This window comes from Crocuta crocuta, unplaced genomic scaffold (genome assembly GCF_008692635.1).
Source record: "Crocuta crocuta isolate KB4526 unplaced genomic scaffold, BGI_CrCroc_1.0 scaffold431, whole genome shotgun sequence".
In the NCBI taxonomy this organism is placed as follows: Eukaryota; Metazoa; Chordata; class Mammalia; order Carnivora; family Hyaenidae; genus Crocuta; species Crocuta crocuta.
Genome location: NW_027528859.1, coordinates 3,257,074 through 3,273,800, shown reverse-complemented (window position 1 = coordinate 3,273,800; position 16,727 = coordinate 3,257,074). Strand labels below are relative to the sequence as shown.

At 49.5% G+C, this 16,727-nt stretch overlaps 1 protein-coding gene across 1 annotated transcript in view; it reads right to left on the bottom strand.

The window, feature by feature from the left end:
* The window catches only part of SHB (SH2 domain containing adaptor protein B), a 135,471-nt gene that overhangs the window by 37,506 nt on the left and 81,238 nt on the right, over positions 1-16,727 (bottom strand). The window contains exon 4 of the mRNA XM_077756062.1: positions 9,051-9,266. Coding sequence (XP_077612188.1) covers positions 9,051-9,266 — 216 coding nt within the window. The remainder of the gene's footprint in view (positions 1-9,050; positions 9,267-16,727) is intronic.

Genomic DNA, 16,727 nt, shown 5'->3' with positions numbered 1-16,727 from the left:
TCTTTATTTTTGTAACTCATTTTATTCATGAGAATTGGAGGGCTGGAAATGAGAATGATTTGCCCCAAGTCAATAGCTAGATTGGAACTTGGACTCCAACCCAAGTCTTCTCAATCCCAGAGGCCTCTAACAAGGTCAGCACAAATCTTGTCCACAGTGTAATATGTTCTCAAAAACAGTAGTTAACAATGACAGTGATACCAAAAGCCGGCATCCACCAAGCACTCGCTGTGTCCTGACTCTCAGCACTAACTGCCACCCCATTTAAAGATGAGGAAACAGGGGCGCCCGGGTGGCTCAGTCAGTTAAGTGTCCAACTTTGGCTCAGGACATGATCTCACAGTTCGTAGGTTCAAGCCCCGTGTCAGGCTCTGTGCTGACAGCTAGCTCAGAGCCTGGAGCCTGTTTCAGATTCTGTGTCTCCCTCTCTCTCTGACCCTCCCCTGCTCATGCTGTGTCTCTCTCTCAGAAATAAATAAAAAAACATTAAAAAAAAAAAAAGATGAGGAAACAGGCAATTTGCCCCAGGTCACCCTGTTAGCAAGTGGCAGCACAGGGCTTTAAATTCAAACCCCATGGCTCTGGCATCTGAAGTCATGTGTGCTCTACTAGTTCTGAGCCAGGCTTACCTGTCAGATGGAGAATGCCCACTCTCGTCTGATGCAGCAGGTTCCTTGATGCTTACATGTACAGACACCCACAGAGGCTCAGGCGGAATCCTAGGGCCAGGCAAAGAGACTATTTCCCCTATCCACAAGCCTCAGAGGACTTGCATAGTGGGCATCTGTGGAAGTAAGCCTCCCCATCCAGGAGCCCAAAAGCCTGCATCAAGCTGTTTATATGTCTCTGCTGCTGTTCCTCTGCAGATGGCAGTGAGGAAAAGGAAGAGTGACAGGAGGGGACAAGCCAGCTGCATGGCTCTCAGGGGGCTGTGTACCACCCACTAGCACCTCACTCTCTCAACCTGCCAACTTGGTCAGGGAACTCCTGGGTCAATCCTCAGACAGGCAGGGACACACTCTCAGCTTCTTCCTAGGAATTCAGACCAGAGGTAGCAACCGCGGCAGCTAACAGCAGGAAAAACTGCCTATCCAGGTACAGATCCCTCAGCCTCTCCGCATGAAAGAATGACGCAAAAATAAACCATCCCTGTGTGAGCAGGCTGCATGATCACCTAGGCATGCTAGCGAGCTGAAGAAATCATGGGGTTGGTTTTCCTGAGCCATGATTTAGTCAGTAATTTAACAAATATCTGTATGTTCATTATGTGCTAGGCATGGATCTAGGTGGGGACCCCAGAGGGGTGAACAAAGCAGGCAGAGTCTCTGACCTCAGAGAGACTACAAAAATCTCTACCCACATGAAGATTTCTGCCTTGCTAAACAGAAGAGCAAGACTCTATCAAATCTTTGTGTTTTTTGTAACACAGGAGACAAAGGCACTAGAAGGAACATTTCTATCAACATAATTAGTAGACAAACCAAAGCTATTAAACAATAGCGTTTTCCTTTTTCTTTCTTTCTTTTTTTTTTTTTTTTTTGGCGACTAAATGAATTCATTCATATGTCAAGTAGAAAAACCAACTGGAAAAACCTGTCCTTCAGTAACATATTAGCCAAAGGAAGCGAGTGATCCCAGTTCTCTTTGTCGTCATTTAACCCCCCTTTTCTCTGCAGACCTGCTGTTCATATGTGTTAAACATTAATTACAACTGTTACTCATTACATCGCAAAAAGCTCCCCATACAAACAAAATTTAATTTCCTCGCAGGCCCAAGGTATTCTGGGAAGCTATGCAAGGCACAGGAAGCATCAAAAGAGCCCCACTGGGGCCCACGGTGAGCAGGAGGTGGCATGTGTCTTGGTGCGCCAGGTGATGGTGGCAGGTCTAAGATTCCCCAAGGCACCTTCTCCAGGGGCTGAGCCTGTTTATTCTGAGTGCATGAGGATGAGTCACGGGGCTTGGTGGGAACAGCAAGCCCAGAGGAAGTGTCTGCTCCACATTATATCAGCGTTACCAGCCTCAGAGCGTTTGCGCTTGACAGTGACAAGTCAGGAGGTCAGCATGGAGTGGGCGCAACTGCTCCACGGCAACCAAAGGCACACCACGCCAGCACAAGGTAAAGGGAATGTTCAGACCTGCCTTTTCCTCACTCGAGAGGTCAGCGCAGTGGTGGAAAGAGTAAAGGTTTTGCAGTGAGACTGACCTAGGTTCATCTGCTGTGCGACTGTGGGCAAGCTGCTCTTACTCTTTGAGCTTGAGTGCTATCACCTGTGTGAGGACAGGGAAACCACACCTACCTTGCAGGGCTTCTTAAGTGGTGCTCTCTAAATGTGAATTTCCTGTCCTTCCCCCATTTATCCCTTTACCTTAATAGGATTATTTTAAATTGGCCAACTGAGCTTGTTCAGAGATGACTCAGAATTGTGGAGGAAATAGACCTATCCAGGACTTTACCTGCCCTCTCTCTGCCCTTTCAGCCTTATTTGATGAGGCTGGGCAGGTGTCAGAACTCAAGAGGGTGTCTCTTGGGTTTTGGGGTGGGGTGACCAACACAGCATTAGCACCTCCCCTGCAAGTGTGTATCTGGCTACTCCAGAATAAACCAATGTGCCCCATATAGGCTGTGGTAGGAGCACAGAGGTTCCAGCCCAACCTGGGATGAGGGTGGGCAAGGGACTGTACATGTCCAGGAAGGGCTTCCTGGAGGAGGTGGTGTTGCTACCACTGAGCTGAGCTGTGATATCCCCTCTCTAACTCTTCCTGATCCTGGTACCTAACATGTAACATATATAGGGTACACTGTAGGTTCTCAAAGTGAAGCCCTTAGGTCAGTGGCATCAGTAATACTTGGACACTGTTAAAAATGTAAATTCTCATGCCTCATCCCCAGAACCTACTGTATCAGGAACTCTCAGGAGTGCAACCCAACAATCTATTTAATGCTTCCTCTGGGTGACTCCCCTGCTCGCTCTGGGCAAGCCAACCAATCCACAAGTGTGCCATGGCTATAATGGGGAGGGGGACAGAGGGGAGAAAGGCAACAGGGACCATCTCACCCCCAGAGACCAGCAGTCCAATCCTTGGGAAGGACTGAAGAATGGAAAAACCGGGTGGCTCCTCATTAGAACTATTGTAGGATTAGAGATTAGGGTTTCCTATAGAAGTACTGCTTTCCACAACATCCATGTTTCTCATTACCGGGTGTAATGAGGAATGAGCTTTGTAAGTGGGGCCTCTGAGCCTTCCAAGTACCTCTTCATGGGGTACTATTTTAATATTAAATTGAATTTTATCTAGTACAGTAAGCCTTCCCTGAACACCAATAACCATGCTCTTAAGTGTGACCCTTTAGGGTTTACAGTCTTTTTATCCAGATCTTTTCCCTTAATCATTATAGGGATCCAGTGTGACAAGGGTTGTGAGTATCCCCATTTTGTAGATGGGAAAGCTAAGGCTGAGGGGACTGAACGGCCTGTCTGTGGTCGCACAGCTGGTGAGTGGTGCAGCTGGTATATGAGCCTGGGATTGTCTGATTCCTTCTACTGCCCCACTGACTCCTGACATGCAAAACACTGTCCTGAGCTTTTGAGAGCAGAGAAACTCTCCGAGAAGCTAGTGGAGAAGACAGACAAATACCCAAATAACTATGTTAAGCACTGAGTCATTTGTCTGTCTTCTACCTTTGCTGGGAGGCAGACCTGTTGCTGGCTGAACCCAGGGCACTGCCCAAAAAGTAGCTTCAATGGAGACAAATCTTTAGACAATGAGTCGGAAATGAAAAGATGAAATGACTTTGTTCCTTTAAAAGATCTCAAGAGCACCCTTCGCACACTCCTTGCCACCTGGCCCCTTGAGCAAGCACTCTGATCATTTGCTTCTCAGAGGCAATTACAAATCACTAAGAATATAGCTGTTAACTGTTCTCATTGGATTAAAAGGAAATGTTGATCTATCCTCTGTGTATGGCCTGACCAGCTCTGCTATGGGGTCTCTGGTGGTTCTCTTCTCCTCTCCAGGCCTCATTTCCCCAGCTGGATAAGAGGGAGTGGGATGCCATGGTGTGGGAGCTGAGAGGTGGCAGAGCATGGCCAGCCGGTGGGATGGCTCTGCTCAGCCCCCATGCAGGCACGAACTTCCAGAACTTGGGCTCCTACAGAATCCTCAGGTGGAACCACTCCAGAGGGGATCACACACCCCAACAGAGTATCCTCCCAGATCTAGACACAGGGAGAAATCTGTACAAGGGCAACAAAAGGCACGTGACATTCCCCATGGGCTCCAACCATATTTTAGGCAGCATCTCTGATGGCAGCAGGGAGCCCAGACATCCACTGGGTTAGGCCTAGGGCTCTGGAAGTGGACTTCACATACCAGCTCTGTGGCTGACTAGCTATGGGCCTATTCTCTTTGGGCCTGTCTTTTTTCTCAGTAAAATGAGGAAACTAATCCCCCAGAGCGTGGCTGCGAGGATTAGGGGAGATAATGCAGGCAGAAAGTGCTCAGTAGATGCCAGCACTCTCCTGGCGCCGTGTCCCTTAAGCCTCACTAGGACCCTTTGCAGCAGACACATTTCCTGGGTGAGAAAACGGAGGCTCCTAAGACGGGTTCAATCCTCGTCCTCCCAGTGGCCACTCAGAGATGTGAAGACACCTAATCCGTGCCACCCTGAGCCCATGTGTTTCTCTAGGTTATCCTCTCAGCTCCTCTGCCCTCCCCTGTGTGGACACCTCCTGTGCAGGCTCCATTTGTCCATGTCACAATCCTTGCCACAAGGCCCAGGGCTGATTAGACCCTCCGGACCAATCCATGCCACCCCAAGACTGTGGAATCACCCTAGGCTGCTTTTCCTGCCCCACTGGGCAGGGAGTTCCACAGACCATTTCTAGACCCACCTGCTACCTTGCAATCTGTTGCTGTAAAGACTCCCAAGGTGGGGAGTCAAAGCCAGCTGGGAACTGACTGTAGCCAGCTCTGAAGGCAGGTGTCTCTGCGGAGGGGTGAAGGGGGCTGCCGACTTGATGGAAGCCACCCCATCTCTCCGTGCATGGGAGGGGCAGGGAGAGCTGCAGTCTGCCTGTTCCCTGCAGTTGGTGGTGCAAGAAGCCTGACTGGGCATCTGTCCTGGGGGTTGGGATCAACAAAGGCCACACATGTGGGAAGGGACTCCAGTGCTGGGCGGGTGGAGGCTCTGGCTGAGGCTGCAGTCAGCTTCCCGGAGGAAAAGTAGGCAATGAAGGCCCAAGGCTTTCTGGAGAGCTTTGTATTTCTCACTCACCTGGCCAGAAAATTCTAGGAGGGAAGACTTTCATTCCCAAGAAGCTAAGACCACCTCACACCCTGCAATAGCTGTTTTCACGACAACTGGGCAGTGATAATCGAGCCTTCCCGAGGCAGCAGCCCCCAGATTGTCAGAGTGTGGCTGAGCTGGGAAGGGCCTGACTTCCATAAAGGCTGATCTGGAGCTGTCGGCTGAGAAGGTTTACTTCTTGGGGAATGCCAAAGGACTCCTCTGAGAGTGCCTCTTTCCATGAATGCAATACAGGACAGCACTCTGAAAGGCAGGAAGCACTTTGGCTTCATAGGTTGAATCATGGAGATCATTTGGAAGCCTTCCCTTCTCCCAGTCTCTGATCAGCATGGTGGGGTGCTGAAGGATGGACACAGCTGTTGAGGGGACAGACCAACCTCCCACTGCTGGGCAAAGCCTCTATCATCATTCTTGCCTCAACCGAGCTGCTGGCTGCAAATTCCCAGCGAGGGGAACCTCATTATATACTTCCAGGTGTAAATGAAATTCTTACCACTCACTTGGACCCAAAATGCCCGTGACTCCCCAGTGGGCCCTACTCGACCCTTGGGGCTCCCTCACAATCCATACCCTTTGGAAATTTGAAAACACTGCCCAGATTCCCTCATCCAGGACAAAAATACAGAGCCAGAAAACACAAAGGGAGGACAGAGACGGTAACAATTTTTCCCAGCCAACTCTATCCTGCACACAGATGCTCCCAAGTTCCTGCACCCCAGGCTTTCAGGGAGCGTCAGAGAGCTTCCCGAGAGTCTAGAGAAACCATTTCAAATGGGTGTTGTTAGGAGGACAGGACCTAGCCAAGCACTGCCTTCCTCTCCAACGACACCAATGACTTGATAAAGCGTGTGTGTCTGGCCGTACCCATGCATGTGCACTATTGACTCACACAGGAATGCCTTCAGTCCTGGGCAGCCACACTTCTGGGTGTACACATGGGACCATGGCAGCGCCTGAGTTACCTACTCGAGCCATTTCAACTTATCCTCATTACCTGGAAAGTGGCCCATCCACATCTCACTCCGTCTTCACTCTGGGCTAGGATACCAGAGGGTGCCCCTCACCTATGAACACTGCCCTGACGGGCTCTGTCCACGACACGGGGAGGCATCTGGTCATGACTAACGATGGGTCCCAGCGTCCCTCCTGCCTGAGTAAAATGCTTTCTGAGTAGGCCCTAGAAATCAGAATGAAGCCAAAAGCTTCTTTGGTAGACAACAGCTGGTTTAACTCTGGGGCAGACCACGCGGAGATAAGTGACTTGATGAGACACAGACAGGGACCTGATTCTGAGTCTGTCTTCTCTCGGCAGCCTAAGAAGTAGACCTATAATGACACTTGTGATAGTAACTCAGTGACATAAAGCCATGTCCAGAATGGGCACCTGCGGCCCAGAAACTTAGCAGGAGATAGTTCTAGTTGAGAGCTTATGATCTTTCTGTATAGAATGTACAGGAGTTCTAAGACCACCTTTGGGCAGAAGTGGGCAAGTTCTGGTCTGAGATTCTTAAGAACAGTTGAGGTCCTATAGGTTAAGTGCTTTTCACTTTAACGCACACGCAAATCACCCGGGGGTCTTGTTAAAACAGATCTGACTCTGTAGGTATGGGGTGGGGCCCAAGACCCCGCATTTCTCACCAGCTCCTAGGGGATGCAATGCTGCTGGTCCAGAAAACTCATTGTGATCAGCACGGTGCCAGACCAGACTAGAGCATCAAAGGTAACACGACCTTCGAGGGACCTACAGGTGGTCAGTCCAGGAGAGTGTGAGACCCTCCACCTGTCTCGGTGCTATCTCATGCCATAGGTCCCGGGTGTCTGGGAGAGCTGCCACACGAGCCCTTTAATCAAACTGGTGTTTGCAGGGAGTAAGCTCTTGGATGGCAACGGCCCCATTCCAGCTCCTCTCACAGCCAGGAGGAGGAGCACAGCCCCTCATCGGCCATGCCAGGGCATAGGGAGAGCCCTTGGATTCCTTTCTGCCAAGGGAAGACAGGGGACTGTGAAAATGCACGGGGGTGACCTGACCTTCAACCTCATGACTAGTCTTGTGTCTGGCTCTCAGCCAGGCGCTCCGGCCTGACAGGCGGAGACCACCACCAACAGGGCTAACCGTACAATGAGGAAAACGTCCTGCCAGGGTTGAGTGCAAGAATCTCAACCGTCCCAAGGGTGCCTGGGTGGCTCAGTTAAGCATCCAACTTCAGCTCAGGTCACGATCATATGGTTCGTGGGTTTGAGCCCCGTGTTGGGGTCTGTGCTGACAGCTCAGAGCTTGGAGCCTGCTTCGGATTCTGTGTCTCCCTCTTTCTCTGACCCTTTCCTGCTCACACGGTCTCTCTCTCTCTCTCAGAAATAAAATATTTTTTAAAAGTGTAAAAAAAAAAAAAAAAAAAGCTCAACCGGCCCAGAGACCCAGTAGGAAAGCCCTTGGGATGCACAGCTGTGTCCCAAGAAGGGCTCACAGAGATGGCGACGTGTGAGCTGGGCCTGGAAGGAGGCACAGGATTTTTTTCCATGGCAGCGAAGGGCATTTAGGGAGAAAGAATGGAATTTGCACAACACACACCATGTCCAGGGAACTGTGAGTAGTATGTGCTCAAGCAGCTAGAACATCAATTGAGGGGATCAGCATGGGGGAAGTGCAGAGGCCTCGCTGCTGGGGGCTAGAAAGGAAGGGTCCAGTGGGCATGAAAAAGAAAGATTTCAGGCAAAAATGAATCTTAAATGAAAAATTAAAGCCATCCCCTTCTTTTTGACCTTCAGTGTGGCAAGAATTAAATGAGTCATTCAATGTCTCTTTTTTCACATGCCTAAACTCTTAGATGCATAAGAAATTTTTGGCATCTGCCTTTTCACCTAACATTAAACATAAGTATTTCCCTCATATAACTTTATAACAGAGTTTGTTATTAACTCTGTCAATATCACTTGCTAGTGACTGTACAGTGTTCTGTTGAATCAATGCCTGTTTGCTGGACATTCAGGTTGCTCGCCACCTTTCATGATGATAAACAATACCTTTTCTGAGTTTTAGATCATAGCCCTGGCTTGGATCCAAAAGGCTGGGATTAGAATCAGAGGGTGAGCACATAAGTTCAAGTCCTGTGACACATGTGGCAGGCAGCTTTGCAAAAGGCTGTGGGAGAGGAGTTTTAGTGTTGTGACAGATACCCAGATTCTAGAGAACCAGTCTCAGAGAGAGGCGGGCGGGGGGGACCTGAGTCATTCTCGGCCAGGGCGAGAGCCAGCTTGAGGTCAGGATGCGCCCATGCCTATGCTCTGTGAATGGCTTCGTGCCAAAGCTGAAACAGGAAACGCGGTGGCCCCAGGTGCACACAGGTCTAGCACAGCCGCACAACTAGAGGGAAACTCCCTTAGGCCTAGTGGAAACCACTCTGCAGGTTGGTTTTCTTTTAGTTTGTAAGAAAATTCCCTCAGAAATCTTGGCTTCAGTGAACTAGAGCATTACCAACAGGACAAAAGACACAGTCAGACAATGAGATCATCGGGGCTGTCTGTGAAGACTAGGAAAGACCGGAACAGAGGGCCTGGAGACCCGGCCTGGCCTCCCTTCCCTCCAGAACCCTCATCATCTTTGAGGGGCCCAGCCGGACTATCCAACAAAGCCCTTAGGGTTTACCTGAGCAGACGGACCAGTGCACATATCCCCTTTACCAAAGGTGAATACTGAGCATGGGCCAGCAGCGTCCTCTGAACAGGGCCACCAGCTCCTTACCTGCCAGGGCTGGGATGGTGACCCGGTTCCACTCCCATGGCTGGTCGTACTCGTCGGCGGGCCTGTCATCGTCCTGGGGCAGCTTGCTCTCCCGTAGTCGGGGGCTGACCGTGCTCTCTGAGTCCGAGTCGACGCTTTGGCCCTCGGGTTCATAAGGGGTGTCGTATAACTGGATGCCTTTGTGCTGGGACCGTACGCTTTCTTGCCTCTGAAATTCTGCAGGCAAAAAGGAAGAAGGCAGGGATGTAATGGATATGCAGAACGTACTTCCCCACCTGGTATCTGCCAGGTGACACCCACAGGAATTCAGTCACAAGCCAAGGAGGAAAGACTCCACAGGAATAGGCCCCTGTTTCTGCATTTACCTGTTCCTCCCCACCCCCTTGAAGGCAGCATCTCTGTTCTCACAGGGCAAGATTTCCTCACAAAGATCTCAGGCTCTTGGACCTAATGATGGAACCAGAAGGTTCACTGCCGCCGTCTGGTTGTGCACTGTCATCTGCGAGGGCAGGTCCAGATGTGCACATGATGCTGCAGGTGTGTTCTCACATCACAAAGAGCCCTTGCCCCCTTGCTTTACAGATGAGTAGGGGGCCTCCCCACTAGGACTCGTCTAACACACTACATAGCACATCTGAGGGACTTGAGAGCAGACGTCTAGGTTCACTCCTTCTTTATTTTTGAGAGAGAGCAGGNGGGAGGGAGGGGGAGAGAGGGGGGAGAGAGAGAGAGAGAGAGAGAATGAATCACGAGCCCTAACGTGGGGTCGAATTCATGAACCACAAGACATGACCTGAGCTGAAATCAAGAGCTGGACACTTAACTGATTGAGCCACCTGGGTGCCCCCAATTTCACTTCTGAATAAGGGGGGAAAGCTCCAAATCCTCTGGAGGGGAGGCTAAGGCCTGGCCCTCTGTGGGCTGAGGGGTGACTGCCTATTCAGACCAGGCCCCAGACAGGGGCTTCTATGTCAGCTCCTGCTCATTTCTGAGAGGCCGGTAGTGGCTCAAAGATGGATGCTAGGATGCTAGAATCAGGTACTTCTGAGCCAAACACCTGAGGTGACACTTTGCTTGCTTTGATCCTAGACACTCCCCGTGTGAAGAGCCTGCATGGGACACAGGGAAGGGAGGGTTTGCTAGAGAGGCTGTTCTCAGGAAGCCCACTGCTTCCCGAAGAGGTAGACACATGCATCTAAATTGCCCTAATTCTCTGTGGCAAAGGGGCTCAGTGCAGGGCCTGTGAGGAGGGGGGTAGGGGGAGAGAAATGGGAACAGGAGGGTCAGTGATCCTTGTGGTTGGACCATGGTGAGCCAAGGCAGCGTGGCTGGAGAGGACCGGCTCACTGCCTTTCTGTTTCATGTGGTAAAAAACACGCATAACTTTGCCATTTTAAACATTTTTATGCGTGCAGTTCAGTGGCATTAAGTACATCCACACTGTTGTGTGAACATCACCGCCATCTACCTCCAGAACGTTTTCATCTTCCCAGACAGAAACTCTGTACCTATTAAACATGCACTCCCCACTTCCCCTCCCCCGCCCCCTGGGAGACACCACTCTACCACCCTAGATACTTCAATAGGAGGGGAATCATATGGTACTGTCCCCTCCTGTGACGGGCTTATTTCACTTAGCATAATGTTTATAAGGTTCTTCCATGTGGTTGTACGTGTGCTAGAATTTCCTTTCCTTTTAAGGTTGAATCTCTTTTCAGGCTGAATAGGCCTATCCACTGTCCACTTTTGCTGGAGCATCGGGTCCAAGGAGATGAGAGGGGAGAGGTAAGGCTTGATATAAAAGGGGTGAGGATCGTTGAGAGTAAGCTGTTTAAAAGGACTCTAGAGACATTCTCCAAATCGGAGTTCCAATGGCATAAAGGCATGGCAGAAACCCACAGGACTTAGGTGCCTTGAAGAGCAGCAGACAAAACGCATGGTGACGTCAGCCCTTCTAAGCAAGAGCATTGTTTTTAGGCTGGGCTTCATGGTCCAGGGCCAGCTCGTGGGGATGGCAAAACTCCACGTGCACATGCCCTGATACAACAGAAGCCAGCTGATGCCGTGCCAGTGCTGACGTTAAATAGCATTACGGTAGCGTTTCCCAGACTTCATTAAGTCACGCACACCAGCTTCTGTTGATTCTGTTGTTTGTAGGTTCCACCTGGGTTCTTACTTGCCATTTTTATTTATGCTGCCTCACTTTTTAGAGTTAGTAAATTCATTACAAAAATTTTACACCACCATGCTGAAGTCATTATCCTTTACTAGAAACAGTTGATAACACATAAAAAGAATGAATGAGAACAAAACCAAGTAGGTAGGTACCAGCCCGAGGCTTGCTTTCTCTCTGCTGGAAACAGACCTGAGCTGGAGAGCCGGTGAGGGAGCAGGCAATGCGCGGAGATACTTTCTTGGCAAACGCTTTCTCTTTTTACAAGGACAGTGGAAGAAAATGGAAAAACCTTCTCACCTTCTCAAGCCCCTGGAAATCCTGTCCCCTCTGAGAAGATGTCCCATACCTTGGCAAAACATGGCTTTACTGGGTCTCATGAGTAAACTGGGATAATAAACTGGGATCGTTTATTAGTTTTAGGGATGATGTTTCCCTTTTTATGGGGGAGGGAGAGGAAAAGAGAAGAGCTATAAAAGGTAGGACTCAGGGAGCGCCTGGGTGGCTTAGCTGATTCAGCTCTTTATTTCAGCTCAGGTCGTGATCTCACCGTTCATGAGTTTGAGCCCCGGGCTGGTCTCTGCACTGACAGCATGGAGCCTGCTTGGGATTTTCTCTCTCCCATTCTCTCTGCTCCTCCCTTGCTTGTGCTCTCTCTCAAAAATAAATAAGCTTAAAGGTAGGACTTGGTCATTTTAAAGTGAACACCAACTGTAAGGTACTATAGACAACTCTGTAACCTACCAAGCTATCTAATCTGTTCTGTGGGGTTGTCATAGCAGCGTCCCTCTCACTGGTTCTGAGGAGCACAGTCTAGCCTCCTGTCCTTGGAAAATTCTGAGGCCTGAGGACATTGGGGATATAGCTGATGGGCACTGACCGAGGAAAACCACCTTCCTCTTCACCCTACACTATCAGCAGGCCCAGCAACCATTCATGCACTGTACAGTTTACAAAGCACTTTGCATGAGAATCGCCATTTAATCGTGGATACAACAAAGCAATTTACAGAGGCACATTTGTGAGCTTCCAATAATCAGGAGTGCCTTTGCTCTCTCCCTCACAGAGCCTGGCTACAAACAGATCTTCAAAGAGTGTGGGTGGGATAAATGAATGACAATCGACAGCCAGAAACCACTCCTTACCCCCAAATTCTTGTTAATTTATGGAAGTCCTTGACAGCAGTGATAAAGTATCTGGAGCAATATGCCAACTGCATATAGTTTACTATTACACAATATGCAGAAGAGATGGATATTCTACACAAATACCCGCATAAAAGGAAAACATGTGCAGTGAACAGATTAGCTATTAAATCAGAGGGACTTGTGCATACACCTCTCCTACAGAATTTATTGTTCCAAAAGCATCTGTGCCTTCCTAAAGCTGGGTTACTAATGGCATGCAGTTAGGGCAGGGGATGTTATAATGGTAATCATTAAAACGAGTTTCCCCCTGTAGTACATGGTGAATTCAAATTTTCATTAAGGCTGTAACAATTGAGAACAGTTAAGTAAATTATGGCACGCTAACTGGATGGAATATTAAGCAGCCATTAAAATGATAAATCTGAAGATTATGTAGCTACATGGAAAAGCATGCATGAAATTATGCTAAGTTAAAAAGTAAAATAACAAGATTGTTTATGTGCTGAGCAAACCATATAATGTGGGCTTTCTAAGCGAGTCCTGGCCAATGTGAACGATGTCCCAAAGGGAATTCTAGTCCTTGCTTAGGAATCGCTGAGTACTGTCATCACACACTTTGCCCACAATATCTAGACTCTGATGACAGCAATGTTGTCACTACAGATACACATGAATAAAGGGCCGAAAACCTGATAGAGGAAGGTAAACATCTCCTGTGCATGGAGGAAGGAGTTACTGCATAATTATTTTTGAAAGTTGTTTTAAATAATGAATAAGGACGCCAATAAAGAAAAAAGGTAATTAAGACAGGAGAACATGAAAGTAAATACAGTTTTAAGCAAGTTGGGCTTACAGCAGCTATGTGCATTTTGGAAGCAGCTGCCTTTCCCTGAGAACATACTCAGTTAGGGAGCACCTTCTCTCCCAGGAAAGGTTCGCTAGGGGCTCCAGAAGTCAAGGGCCACTGCATCAGGTTTGCTTACCAGACATCACTGTCTCCCGCCTTATGACCAGGCCCATCCTCCTTATTACCCAGACTGATCTCTGATGGTCCAGAGACTGATCTAATAGGGGACCATATGTTTTAAGTCACAAGTTATCTGGACCTAACCATCTATAAGTTCATGGAAAATGACCTTTAATATATTAGTGGCAGGCTGTGATTTCATGCCTCTTAGGCAGGAGCAGAAATATTAAATTGACAGGTGGGGATTTCTGTTAACCTCTGGAATAGAAAGGTTTTCACGTGGAACTACATATAGAGAAAGAGAACAAACAAAACAGTGCTTTCTCTAGAATTAAGAGACTTAAGACTCAGAAGGGAGCCTGGGAGCACTCACCAAAGACACAGAGCCAGGAGAGGGAGGCGGGCATGCTACACAAGGATCAAGGCTTAGAGGAGCAAGGGCCAGGGTATCATCTTGAGTGAGGAAACCAGGACAGAGCTTGGGGCAAACCAAGAATCTCCTGAGTGGATCCGAGGAGGGTTTAGAGTTAGTTCCCCAAGCCCGTAAGCAACAAGCTACACTTTTCTCCAGGGTTTACCAGCTTCGTGCTGCTTCCCTCTCGTCCCCCTTTTCTTTGGTTTGGCTGCCAGGAAGCTGAGAGTTAATTCTGATGCTCAACTTCAATAAGTATATTATCTTAGATATTGTATCGCCCTTCCTTCCATATGGATTTTGATTTCCATAATAATGACCTCATTATACACATTTTAAAAAACTATAGACAACTTCAAATCTGTACTTTCAAGTTTATTTATTTATTTTGAGAGAGACAGAGAGAGCACAAGCAGGGGAGGGGCAGAGAGAGAGGGAGAGAGTCCCAAGCAGTCTCCAGACTGTCAGCACAGAGCCCAATGCAGGGCTCAAGCTTAAAAAACTGAGATCATGACCTGAGCTGAAATCAAGAGTTGGACACTCAACCGACTGAGCCATCCAGGCGGCCCCAAACCTTTAGTTTGAAAGCAGGTGGATACACATCTAAATGAAAAAAAAATGTGCAACATACTTTACGGTTAATATCTTTTACTCATAAAAAGACTAGAAGAAAAGAAACCTATTCTATACCTCTTTACCTTCCTTTGAGGAACAGGAGAAGGAGGTCTCTGGGAGACGGAGGCCAAGGAAATCCGTGTACATCCCTGGGCCACCCAGCCTCCTCCAGCAGCACTGGCATCCACCCCTCCCACACCTGGCCAGGCATCTACTGAATGCCCAGCACAAGAGCCCGACAGAGATGCGATCCTGGTCTTTAAAAAACCCTGGGTGAGGGAGGGCCCGAGTCTCCAGCACAGAGATGGCTCAGGATCCTCACCAGGGAGCAGACATAATACTACAACTCAGTTGGAGGAAACATGGGAACGCTTAAGAAATTTAGACATGAGGTCATTGAACAGTGGTGTGGTGAGGAAGATGGCCATTTGATGGAGGAAGGACTGAAGCAAAGGCACGGGGGCTGGATGCACAAGGTAATACATGGAGAAGGTGGGCCATCCTGGGGGCCTGGTGAAAGAGGAAGCTGGAGGCGGGTGGAAGTGGGTTCTGGATGATCTTGGATGTCCCCCCCAAGAGTGTCTAAGGAGAGGTGTCTCCAAACCTCCGGGCAGGGTGGAGCTGGGCAGGGAGAGGCTGGCACAGACGTGCAGAAGCCTAGCTGGAAATGATAGACGCTGGCCTGCAGGCCCCTCACCTCTAATTTTCCCAGCTGGGCTTGTCTGGGAATCCACACCAGATGCCAAATCACAGGGTGGCAGAGCCTAGTAGGGATGTGGCCCATGGAGGTCTCCATTCCCAGGCCAAGAAACCTCTACTCAGCCAGTGTGGATGTGCCTGAGATGCCAGTGATGGGGCTAGACTAGACTCAGAAGCTTTGGACTGCATTACTAGGTCAATGCACCTTCCACTGATGGGCTGCCCTGCACCACCCACCTGGAGGGAGGTAAAGCTGTGGGTCCAAGTGAGTGACAGGTTCAGCAGCACCAAGTAGTAGCTGCAAACACAGGTCCCGCCAGACTGCTTGGGCCTGAGGACTGGCTCCAGCCGAGGACCCAGGGCAAGTTGCCCCTGTTTCCGAATCTCTGGATGGGGGATCAACAGTATCCACCCTGGAAGGCCATTTAGGAAAGTTAAATGAATTCAGATACCTTCTGTGTTTAGGACAGTGCCTGATGCACAGAAAGCACTCTGTGGACGTTGTTGTCATTTCAGGTGCCACTGCTGGGCTTCCTGGGAACACCATCATCCTAAGACTCTTCCTGCTCTGAGATGATCCTTCATTTCCCAGAGCCACAAAAGGCCTGCTCATGGAAATCTGACAGGCCAACCCTGCATTCGCAATGGAGGGTTTGAACACCAACCTCTCAACCTACTTTCATTTCTGGATCTCAGACTTCTGATTCCTTCTGCTGCTTGGGCTGTCTCATGCCTTCACGTGGGAGCCCTGCTCTGGATCAACTCCTGTGTGTAACAGTGAAGCTCTCAACGATCAGCAGGCGAGTCATTACACTGTACAGATCAGGGAACCGGAGAGCTGGGGAAGGGGGGAAAGTAGCAGGGAGAGCTGGGGAAGGGGGGAAAGTAGCAGGGATGAGGCCTGGAGTTCTCTCACGCCTGGGCTGGGACTCCTCCTCCTGCCTTTCCCAGACGCTTCCTGACATCTCTTTTATCAGACTGTCTAGTTCTTAATCTTCTGGAGGCAGGGGCATCTATTTCAGTCAGGTCTGAGGTGTTAAAATCACACCCAGCACCACAGAGCGAGCGAGGAACTGCATGGGAGTGGCGGGTGGCTGTTCCTAATTAGGCATGCAGCTGAAAATCAGCCAACTTCCAGGGCACCACATCAAAGGGAAGACAGGGGACGTTCATCCCCATCTGAACTGTTAAAACATTCCCTGGAAAAAGGCCCGACTTCTGACTGAGGTGTTTCAATGGACATCTGAATTCAGGTATCCCTTAGAGGCCGAGGTGGCGGCACGGGGCTGCAGGGGACTTCTTGGGTGCACACTGCGGGCCAGCAGGGGCAGGGCAGGGAGATCTGAAGATAAAGCCTGGAGATAAACTCAATGCAACACAAACATGAGGCTCCACCTCCTCCTCCTCTATCTAGTCTGGTTTCCGGAGCTGTCTAGAAGCCAGGAGACTGACTAATTGGAGTTCTCTTACCATCTTTTCCAGGCGTGCACAGAAACACCCAAGAAGCCGGGGGTGAGATCTGCGGAAGCAGGGGGTGTGGAGCGAGAACAATGGTCATGTTGGAGGGAGCAGAAGGGCCTGTCACTGGCCGGCAGAACCTGTACCACTTGCTCTTTTGTGCTCAGCCCCAGGGCGAGGGAAAGGCCCACGTCCGAGTCAGGGA